At 42.0% G+C, this 11,887-nt stretch overlaps 1 protein-coding gene and 1 long non-coding RNA gene across 2 annotated transcripts in view; one reads left to right on the forward strand and one right to left on the reverse strand.

Moving 5' to 3' along the window:
- ern1 (endoplasmic reticulum to nucleus signaling 1) overlaps positions 1-9,642 on the reverse strand; it is a 22,139-nt gene extending 12,497 nt beyond the window's left edge. The window contains exons 1-5 of the mRNA XM_069143756.1: positions 9,403-9,642; positions 3,751-3,871; positions 552-585; positions 294-366; positions 20-92 (exon numbers count right to left, since the gene is read on the reverse strand). Of these exons, the coding sequence (XP_068999857.1) occupies positions 20-92; positions 294-366; positions 552-585; positions 3,751-3,871; positions 9,403-9,480 (379 nt within the window). The 5' untranslated portion in view covers positions 9,481-9,642. The remainder of the gene's footprint in view (positions 1-19; positions 93-293; positions 367-551; positions 586-3,750; positions 3,872-9,402) is intronic.
- A 209-nt stretch (positions 9,643-9,851) lies between these two features.
- On the forward strand, positions 9,852-10,829 carry LOC138194785 (uncharacterized). The gene is made up of 4 exons (XR_011177952.1): positions 9,852-10,082; positions 10,171-10,291; positions 10,474-10,517; positions 10,692-10,829. It is a non-coding gene; the product is annotated as an uncharacterized lncRNA (long non-coding RNA).
- Positions 10,830-11,887: the final 1,058 nt, after the last annotated feature.

Raw genomic sequence — 11,887 nt, forward strand, 5'->3', positions numbered from 1 at the left:
TGTAGGAAATTGTCTTTACCCATGTAAAGGATGCCATCAGAGCTGCGACACGGAGAGGCTTGGACCAACTCGGGGATAGTGAACGGTAATTTCTGTTTGTGCAAAAGGAAGGAATGAACATTACACAGCCACGTATTTCTGTCCGTCTCATGGCAACATACACGTGCACCATCAGAGCTGCAACTTCAGAATGAGGGTGCATTACTTTCAGTTGGAGAACAGGGAACTAAAAAAAGCATTTTTGAACTAAAGAGAAGAGATAAATAATTTGCGATCGAGTCATTTCCTCTCACCGTCAGGCCTTCGTTGTTCTTTCCTCCCAGAGAGTACAGGCTGCCATCGTTGGGGTCAGGCAGGAAGGCCGGCCTGGTGGAGGGAATAGAGGAAAAACCGGTCAAGACAAGTAAATGGAGATTATGTAAGCGAGGAGTTTGACAGTTTGACAGTGACAGCGGAGACGAGCGCCGTCTTTTCTAACAGACAGGAGCAACACACAAAGATATACACAAACACCCATGCAAAAACAAAAAAAATAAGTCAAAGATACCTACTCGGCTACATGTGTGGGAACCTGAAGAACTGGATCTAGGAGGAAAGAAAAGGCGAAGAGATGCAAGTCAGGACTGACAAGAATATCCACCAATAACCAACAATGGAAACCATGGCCAGTAGCAGTTGGCTAAGAGAATGACATGAACACTGGTGACACTCAAGCACAGAGCACACAAAGTCCAAATGAACATGGAGTCCCATGTGGCAAACAGTCATGTCGGCAAACAGATTTCTGTGAAGAAATCAAACGTGTATCAGCAATGATGGGCGCAAATACGATGTATTGTTTAATGAGATCATAGTACATTATGTCTTCTAGAAATACCGTAATAGTTCAACCTGTTGAAGAGCCTCTACGATACCGAATATCCATCTAACAGTCAGAATAAAACACTGCAGAAAGCAGTTGGTTATTGGAAATAAATATGTAAAAATCTTCCTCCTCCACATCCTGCTTTTGCATTTTTATGCCCATTTTGTACACCTTTCAAGCGTTTTATAAATCGCTGACCACCATTTTGTAAAGATTGAAATCATTTGTCCAAACCCTCTGGTAACTAGTCAGGAGGGATAAAAACAGTTTGATATCAAAATAAACTTAAGAGACTAGAAACTTGTTTGAGACTAAAACGTTCATGAGCCAACCTCCCCCCCCCCTTTTTTTTTTTGTCAAGGTTACTGCTGTGTTGTGTGCTAAAAAGTGAACCAAAGATTTCAGCTATAATCCATTACATTATTATATCAGTGGATTAATCTTCCAATCATTTTAAGGTGTCTGAGTTCCATGTGGGATGAATAACAACCGATAGCTGCCCGGAAGAAGGAAAGCATTCATTCAAAAACAAATGGCAACATGGTCAAGGGTAAGACTTAAGTATCAGTGTGGCTCTTTCACACAAAGCAAGACAAAAGCATTGTGTGCCTTTAAGCCAACAGCGAAACGCGAGGCCCGAGCCGCCATTGCTACTCGACAAACACCCCCCCCCCCCCCCTTACAGTGTGAACATACAGGGTCCAGACCAGCTGGAGCTGATCTCTGTGGAGGTTCCCGAAGGGGTCAACAAAAACCGGGAGGAAGGATTAACTGAAGGTGGTAAATGGCTGTTGTGTTCGAGAAGCCTCAGCATTCATTAAATCTAACTACAAAGGGTATTGAGACAATAATGGTTTCCTATGCTACACATGAGGATGTTATTAACCCTGGCTGGCTGAAATACAAATACTCTTTTACGAAGCCGACGGGCAGTGACAAGCAAACGGTGGGAGGATGTGTGTGTTTGTGCCTTGGTCCAGGTGAACGCTTTCTGCTTCCCCCCTTATTATTATTATGCGGGTGTATGGTTGCCTGACAGGAGCATAACAACAGCAGGTGTGTACAAAGCCTGGTAGAAAAATGGCCAAATTTATATTCAATAGCTGTTCCAGAAAAACAGATGATGCGGAGGAGGCAGCCTCTGCCTTCGTTTAATAATGATCTGGGTATTGGGTGGACCTAACCAGGACTTGCAGGCCCACATCACTTTCCTTTAATATGTCAGAAAATCTCGTGTTGCTGAAAAATGACACAAAACATGATAAAATGGAAAACGGGTTCTAAAAATCCCCCAAAGTTTTTTTTATTTTTTATTTTGTCTCTTGTTCTAAACTCCCAAAACAACACTAAATGATTTTTCCAGCACTAGTTTTCCAACAACCCTTAAGCCTATCTTATCTAAATGTCATTTCCAAGGGTATGGTTCCTACATTAACATGGAAACAACAGTAAATGCTGCGTGTGCACGTGATACTTCAAGCAAAGTTGCTTTCCCTGGCCCACTCTGACCTTCATTACAGGCTATATTTGCCCTTCTCGGTTAATAATTACCCAGTTTTCATGCCCAACACAACTTCTCTCAGCATTCTCTTCAAGTACGTCCTAAACACAAGATTTATTCCTGGAAAACATTTCTCACAAGTGATAAATATCAACGAAAAGGCACCCCATCAGGAACAATAACAGATATCGTCTTTTTTCATAATTGAAAATATAGGCTCGTTGTACTCCCCATTATTTCACAAGTTACTAGAGGAAAGGGTGTTCGGAGACCGACAAACCTCGGTGTCTCTCCCCGATGATTTCTATGAGGTATAGATTCATTTCTTTTGTTTTTTTTTGACATGATTGACGGACTAAAGCATTGCACTCGTTGCCTACTTATAAGATCTGATGATAAACCTACATCTCACTTTGAATTATGATTTTATATTTATTTCTTATTTGTTCCCAGTTTGTTTGACAGCTCCGGGGCTGCAGGTGAAATAATACAACTAAAACGTTGATACGCATCATGAGAATACATCTAATAATAGGAAATTAATTACTGAAATATGCAAACTAGTCCGTTCTTCCTGTGCACTTGTGGTAAGGTGATACTTCAGCTACACTTTCACACAGGGGGGGGGGCGATTTCTTTGCACATCCTTCCACCATTTAGCTGCTGCAGCTGTGCTGCTTTCACTGTGGATTATGTGTTTAACATCATTGTCTTTTTAAAATTATAGTTTGCTCCTCATTTTTTTTTTTTTTTTTTTTTAATATGTGGCTCTGCTGTTAGTGCACTTGTCAACATTTGTGATTGGTCTGATGCTGCAAACACCCCCTCTTTTATGTCAACGCGCTCTGAGCCTAAAGCAGGAAGCCCGAGTTAACAGAGAAAGTCGATAACCACCGTCGTAGTAGCGATTATCTCTGACTGAGAGCTTCCGCTCTGTTGAGGCAGTTTAGGTAAACAAAGCCTGGGTATGTTGAACTTGCTTTGTAGTAACACCCCTCTGATAACACTGAAGCAAAGTGGTACAGACTTGATATTGTATCCGTCACATGGAACCAGAGTCCTGTGCTTCACCCAGAGGAGGGAGCAGACTGAAACCCGCAGGAGAAGTTGTTCCACCTGTGGCCTACACCATGTTCAATTTTCTGTCTTAGTGTTGTTTTAATGTTGTGTTCTAGCATTACTTGCAAAAAAAAACAACAACTGAAATTCACACTGCACCTCATTGGGTTCAGTTGGATCTCATATTCCTCCCTGTGGCAGCAGGGAAACACAAAAGCACTTTATTTTTTCCAAATACAACCTGAATAGGGAAACTAGAGAGAGAAAAGAAAGAAAAAAAAAAGTAACCAAAAACTCACTCTGGACTCTGGCCTTCTCCTCTTACCTTCTTTCAGAGTCCATTTGATAGAGCCGGATTTCTTGCTAACAGCATGCAGGTTTCCATCCAAGGTGGACACAAAGAGCAGGCTTTCAGGAGGGGAAACTGTGCTGGCGCTGCAAAACCCCTAAGGAAACACCACACACACACACAAAATATATACATATCAAGGTGACGTAAACAACCACATCGCTATTCCGCACTGAAATGCAACTATGAGTTGTGTATTATACATGAAAATGATCACGTATTCAAGTTCAGGTCAAACGTGTCTGAGCACGTTTCCTCCCATTTAAAGCCACAGGTTGGGTCAGTATGTGTGCTCCCGCTTTAAGACTGCGAATAATGACTTGAGGTGCTAATCACTCAGGCGTTACTCATCCTCACGCACACACCTGGAGCAACCATTAGTAAAATGACGAAACTATTCAGCGACTAATTCGAAGATATCGCAGAAGATGAAGTATTGTCTGACAAATGTTACCGCTTGAAAAACAGAGCACCGTTTTCATCATCTGCCTGGTATAGTTGGGGGGGGGGGGGTGTCACGTTTCGTCTGTACGTTTTTAGTGCAGCAACATTTATGTACAATAAATACATAACAAAAATCAGTAAATCAAGTGTCAGTTATGCTCCATTGTAGGACCCTGACCGGTTTACCCTCAAATATGAAATATCTAAAATAAGAAAATCGCCAAGTGGTCCATCATAATGAATTAATGAAACATTTTGAGAATGACACTAAACCTACTATCTTTACCACACGAGTCTTAAAAAAAAAAAAAAAAAAGCCTGAGAATCTGAGACGGACCTCATTCTTCTGCTGAACCACACTCGTATTGCTCAACATCACTGACTAATCCCCTGAACAGCTCTCTCGTGGCAGCGCAAAGAGCCCCTACATACAATGCACTTTACCAATTTTTAAATTACTAGCACACTCCTGTGAGCATGTGGCCACATTTGAGGACATACAAGTGGAGGTTGGAGAGTTGTAGTGCTCTTAAGCCAGACACAAACAAACTACCAGAGGTACTACGCCGGGCCTGTGGTGTGGAGAGCAAATGTAACCACAACCATAAAGGTTGACCGGTACGACACAGTCCAAAGCGGTCATCTAATAATGCTCTTTCTGTTCGTGTCAACCATCGAGACCACAGCTGCAACGATTCCTCAATTAATCAATTAGGAGATCAACAGAAAATGATTTGCCAACTGCTTTGATGACCGGGTAGTCGCTTTGAGTCGTGTTGTCATTTAAAAACACTGAAATCCTCTGATTCTAGCTTTTTAAATATTTTCTGGTTCCTCTATGATAATAAACTGAATATCATTTGTTTGCGGACCGCCGGTTGGGACAAAACCAGATATTTTTGGGTGCACCTCCGGCTTAGACCGAGCGAGAAGAGTGCATCAGCTTCCCTCTGCACAGATGAACAGTGGGCCGACGGGCCATATGGACACCCTCCTTTCCAGAACCTTTTACTCCTACTCACAAATGTGAGGGACAAGAACAGACATGACAACACTCGGATGGGCTCAATATATCAAAAAGAAGCAGACCGTGCATGCGACTGAGAGGCAAAACGCTCTCAGTCATCCGAGACACACGAGGAGAAAATGCAGCCAGAGTAAGATGAAGTGAAGATGCAGCGAATGCAACAACTGAGCAGCAGCAGCAGCAGCAAAGGGCTCCAGCTTTATGACTGGGCTCATGTCACAATTAGCAACACCGTGGGTGAAGTATGCGCCAGTCAGCCACTGTGGAATGCTTAAAAACTCGACTCTTGATAAACACACCCTGGGCATCTTATTGTTGCTGGAACCAGCGCGAAGAAGGAAGTTTGGCCCGCCGAACCAAAGAAAACGGCACACTGAGCCTTTGACTTTTCAAAATGATTTGCAACTGGTAAACATTCGCTTCTCAACTGAAAAGTTGAGAGTATGCTTGAACATTTTGTACGTTTCCATCATAGACAAGACAGTAAACATAAATGTTTTATTTAACATTGTTGACAACTGTTTTCCCAAGGGGTCATTTTTAAATTGTTTTCTTACCGACTTCATTTCTTATCTGACATACAGTATCAGTGTCCCACTCTTTAGTGTCCTCTGAAGACAGCTGAAGAAATAATCTGGGAATGTCACTACACCCACTATCTTTACCAGCTGAGACAGGCCTCGTTCTCCTGCTGAACCACGCATATTGATCAACTTCACTTGACTAATTCCCTGAACCGCTCCGTCGGGGTGGCGCAAACAGCCCATTCATTTGATTTACCATTTTAAAATTACTCGCACACTCTTCCGAGGATATAGCCACATTAGAGGAACAAATGTAGGTTGGAGGGTTGAAGTGCTCCTAAACTAGCCACAAACATTTGTTTTGGTCACACAGCTGGTACTTTCCCTTTAAAATGTGTACGATCAGTCCCACTCCAAATCAGTCATTTTATAATGCTCACTTCTTTTTCCCTGCGAGTTATTCAGCTTACAGTTTGGGAAATATTAGCATGCTATAACTGGCCAAACGTAAACCACGGCCAATCAACCCCTGAACGTTTCACACCATCTACGAGGAGAAACCGAGTCCTTCCATGTTTGCTGAAAGATCCCCTGCTGCAGTCACACACGTCCTACACAAGCATTTGTGTCAATAAACGTGCACCTGTGTCTGTTCCCACCGGGTTTCCAACTCACGAGCGCCACACAATTGTACTGAGAGAGGGGGAAAAAAAAAAAATCATGTTTTTGACCCCCCCCCGTAACCTCTATCAAGACTCTTGGTTTCACAAACAAACAACTTCTCAAACATCTGTTCGCCTCCTACTTTTGGATGGACTCTGATATTCAACAACTGGTGAATATTTCGACAGTATTGGGACATCCGTATTACAATCTTTGGCTGCTCGGAGCAACTGACGATGTGCATTATGGAGTATTCCCGCTCATTTCCTCATTCTGTGTGAAACCCAGAAATGTGTCTTATTGTGCAAGAGCTACATAATACCACAGAACTGGGCGAAACCAAAAACTTGGCAGGTTCTGCGATCTTCTTTCGCCTCTGCAACGAGGCCAGACATGGCTTAAAGGGACAACGACCACAGTGCTCACGGTATCACCGGCTGTAGCCACTCGAGTGGCGATGTGCTTCACGGCCTGCGAACAGGCTGCAGTTGGCAAGCTTTCCCACAAGAGTGTAAACACGAAGTTTAGTTGTCAGCCTGCATCATGAACCCTTTGCCAGTTACCCCGATATGTTGTTGAAAGAACGTCGAATTAGGGCATCACCAACCAAGAGTCTCGTCTTACTATTTACCCGGGCAGACACGGAGAGGGAGCTGAAAGCACGGTGGCAACAGGAGCAGAGGAGGTGACTGAGGGGAGCAGAAAAAGCTGAAGGGATATAGAGGCGGTCTAATCTTTCCTTCATCACTCTGCCCTGGATGATATTCATTACAGACGAATAGATAAGTGTGAGTAAAAAAGAAAAGTAGCAGAAAATACGTGCGGCAGGAAATTAACCTCATTCTCGCGATTAGGGCAGCCCTGCATCGCAAGAGAAAACAGGTTGCGGATTCCAACCTCTAGCATCATCATCATCATCATCATTTAAAACAGACAACGGTGGTGGGAATCTATGACCAAGTGAGTAGCTGTACAATACAAAAGAGCATCAGCTGTCTTAACGTTTGTATGAAACAAACACCAATGTTTAAAATTATCATCTGATCTTTTACGCCAATATGTGGTCATTCAGAGATGCATTCACGGGACGGTGTTACTGGACAGGAGACGGCTGAGGACCCGCGTCTTGGGGAGATTATCCTCAAAAGTCAAATTGTTGCACACTTTTTTTTTTTTTTTAGCTACTCTGCATGGTGTTGCTTCAGAAGGGAGGATGTCACATGATGGCCCTCGCTCAGTCACAGCTCTGGCAATCTACAGCTGTGATCAGGTAGTGTGAGATTGCGACTTTTTTTTTGGTTTTTTTTTGTCGACATGCGAGCGAATTGAAGAAAATGAAACATTATTACGGTGGCCGAACAACAGGGGAAACTACGCAAGGTCGTCTAAAGTCAGTTCAGAGTACTTCAACGGAAATAAGAGTTGGGCAGATGCGAGGCGTGAGCATGATGTAAGAAAAACGCATCTAAAAACAAACTTGGAGTGGGGGGGGGATGATGCGGCGGGGACGCTCTCGGACACATCCTAGTTTCGACGGGAAAAAAAAATCAGTTGACCTTAAAAGACAGCTCCGTTATGAACTAAGGACGGTGAAAAGAGGAACAGATTTGAGTGTTTTCTCTGTAGATATTATAACTCTACCCATCTCGTACACACTTCAGTCGCCATCTATACATAGCCTATCATTTGTCACGGTCATTACAGCAGCAGACTGAAGGGGCTAAAAGAGGAACCGGAGACATGACAGGGGATTATAAAGCTACTTTAATCTGCCATTTAGCTAAAGTGGTTAGCCAAGTTGGTAACGAAGGGTCTCCGTGTCGACCCTTTCTACGGATCGAGCTCCTTTTCAACAACTTAAGATTTTGTGCCAGCCAAAAATTCAATCATTTATTTTGCTAAAAATGACATTAAGTCAGTAATACAGCACCATCAGATTAATATTTTGTTCCAGACATCTCTCGCAAAGCTGTTGGGTAATTGTATGATCTGCGTTTATCACGTGATATTGCATCTTAAGGTGCACCGAATTCAAAAAAAAAATGGTTGCGGTTATATCGTTGCGGGCTTCGTATGAATAAAACAAACCCAACCACGGAGTCATCGGGCCGTGCCTTTGACTTTGACTTGGGACTTCTGAAATTAGACATCCTGTATCCGTCCTGTTTACTTCAGACAGCTCCAGAGATACAGGGGACACTTTCTGTCCGGTGTAAATGTGTCGACTCTGAAATGCTCGTCAAAGAACCATATTTTCACATCACATTGAGCATATTGTCACACAGCTCAAAAACAGCGAAACGATGACTGATGTCGACGTTCAGGACAGCCAACCTTTTTCCCCCTTTGATGCCCTAATGAGCCTTGATTAAATCAAAACATACGTGAAGTAGCAGAAAGCCACATTAATAGGGCTAAACACAAAACAATGTCTAATTGCATCCTGTTGGGAGGTCTTTAAAAAAAAAATATATATATATATATATATATATATATATATATCGACGGAAGTTATTCAGAAAGAAGATGAACAACTTTCATATTTTGACGCTCCGAGGATAGTAGTTTCCTTCATTTGTAAAACTGGACTGGATACAGAAATGATCTACGTTAGTTAGGAAACTCGGTGTTAGTAAAGTTAACTTTGGTGCTTTTGTAAAGCGCATAAAACGACATCTAACATTGATTTTTTTTTTGTTTTGTTGCTTTCTTCTGGCAATGTGGAAACAAACCCGCAAAGCGCACAGACGGACCCAAAATGTTCACCGAGATAAACATTTCAGCTTGGGACTTTGTGAAATTAATGAGACGCATGGCAGAAAAAAATAAATAAATAAATAAATTAAAAAAAAAAAAAAAAAAAAAAAAAAAAAAAAAAAAAAAAAAACTCATGAAGTTAAAAGGTGGTTGTTTAGCTGGCTAACTCACGTTACCAAAGTTAAGCTAGTTTGATCCCGTTAGCCCTCTTACCTTCGGTGAGGGAGCAGCGCAGCAAAGTAAGGCTAAAACGCACCACACCAGGGCCTTGCTGCTCCCTGTCCAGTCCATATCGCCTGGTCTCAAACCGGGACAAGACGAGCTGGTTGGTCCGGGAGGCCTCTTGACTACATAGAAAACGCGATTGAAGCTCTCGAAGCGAGATACGTCTTCGTCAACGGTGTCGCGTTGAAAACACCGAGGCGAGCGGACAACGTTGGATGCGCTTCTTCCTGAAATGAAGTCCGGAGGGGGGGGGGGGGGAGGAGGAGGGGAGGAGGAGGGAGGGAGGGAGGGGGGTTGGACTTTGGGATAGATATCCACACGAGTGGAGGAGGGGAGACGTATGGGCCCCTCTGATCCAATGAGAAGAGGCCACTCCTCCTCCTCCTCCTCCCCCCGCCCCCCCACACACACACACACACCGGATGCCATATAAACTAGATCCGGGTGACCCTGTTGCAAAGCATGTTATCAGGAGGCGAACCAGTCAGACGTCAAATATTTGCGTTTAATATGTTCTTGAAGTTATTTGCATGCATATTTACCGGTTTTGTTTTGTTTTTTTAACTACACGTGACTAAATTACAGCGAGCTATCTGTTTTGAATCGAGTCGAGGTATATGAGTTGGAGCAGCGCGAGTGGAGGCCGCATCGACAAGAAAATGGCGAAGGTAACTTTTTTTTTTCTTGCATTAAAATGCAACTACAATGGGTTTTCTTTTTGTTCCTCTCGTAACACATCATGTTTTCTTCACACAGGGCTGGTGATGCACTCGGGTGGATGCGCTGTTTCTGGTGTGATTGCGCACTCACGAGAACACGTGGTTGGTTTACATCCACGAGAAGGCCAGCCGAGCCACGCATGACTTTTAATATGTCGGTGAGTTCTTTCGCTTAAAGAAATGCTGTAATATATTTGCGTCATGAAATGATGATTTTAGTGCGTTAGACTTCTGATGTGAAAATGAAGTCGATATGAAAACTGATTTTGACCCACCAGCACCAGTATGATGTCTGTTACAATAATCAAACTCACTCAGACGTGTTCTCATTTTCACGCAGGAGCTGGGCCTGATCGGGGGATCGGTCTCCGAAATGACAGCACTGTAGGTATTTTTGGAATAATCAAGGATACTTTTTATGGTTATGAATGATGATCATGATGCGTTAGACTTCTGATAAATATTGAAGACAATATAGATCTGACATGACCCATACAAGTCTTTTATGAGCAGTGTTTTAATAATGAAGCTCACCCAAGTTGTTTTCTTCTTCTTCAGGGATCGGACTGATGCTCAACAAACTTGGTTATTCTACATGACAAGGTGACACCGTGATGAAATCTGTAATATACATGTATTTATGTTCAGTTTTATTTTAGGACATGTGCACTCTGAAAATAAAGCCTTTCTCTACAAACTTAACTGGTGGGGTTTTTTTTATTCCACGTAGTTTTACACTTTTTGGTAAATAATTTTATTTTTTGTTATTTTTTTTTTTTTCTGCACTTTTTGAACCTGAATGGCCTTTTCCTTGGCTGTTCAAATAGGTCAAGAGTAGTGCAAGATCATTTCATGTCTTGTTATAACTGGAGTTTCTTGGCATCTTCACCAAGTTGCTCTTTTTAAGCAAGACACAGAATCTATTGGCAGTCATTAAACTCAAATTAGAGTCATAACCAACGTGTGAAGTGAAAATTAAGGATTTGACATTTGGTCTTTTGGTGAGAGATCCCCCCCCCCCGTTCATTCATGTTGTATTGTAATTCTCCTTTGTGACTATATGAATAAGAAAAATATCAGGCTAATACTTAATTTTAAAAATAAATAAGTACACATTTGATACTTTTTTTCTGAAAAATCTGATAACATTAAGGGAATATTCAACATACTACGAAAAGTGCAACAATTAGTTCATAGCCAGAAAGTTTCCTTTGATCCCAAACATTTTCGTTTGTGAAAACTTGACTGATTTTCTTTATTTTGTTATAACTTGAGTGTCTTTGGGATGTTGGACAAGACATTTGATGACATAACCCAGGACTGTTGGAAAATATTTGAGTATTTTCTAACATTTTACAAACAAATTTTATCAATCTGCACATTAACTGGTAATTTAAGAAAAACTTGCAGCCCTAATGTAAAGATGAGTTTAAGATGCAAGTAATACAAAGATTATTGAACACGGATGAGAATATTTCCAATTACCTTCCTTTTCTTTCCGCACCACAAAGTTGATGACATTCTTTCCAAGCAAAAGGTTTTATTGATCCACAATGATCAGAACCATAACATTCTGCAACATCACTGAACACAACAGCAATGTTTGATATTTTCATCACTGCAACTGAATAACACCGAAACGTGAAAACAAAGGGCATGTCTTAACAGACACCGTAATGGCACAAAGACGTTTGCTCTCGACCCTCAACTGATGCAAGAAATGTGGTGGCTCACTATGGAGGAATGTTTGATTA

This window comes from Embiotoca jacksoni, unplaced genomic scaffold (genome assembly GCF_022577435.1).
Source record: "Embiotoca jacksoni isolate LCO1_2020_lvr unplaced genomic scaffold, fEmbJac1.0.p SCAF_113, whole genome shotgun sequence".
NCBI classification, from domain to species: Eukaryota; Metazoa; Chordata; class Actinopteri; family Embiotocidae; genus Embiotoca; species Embiotoca jacksoni.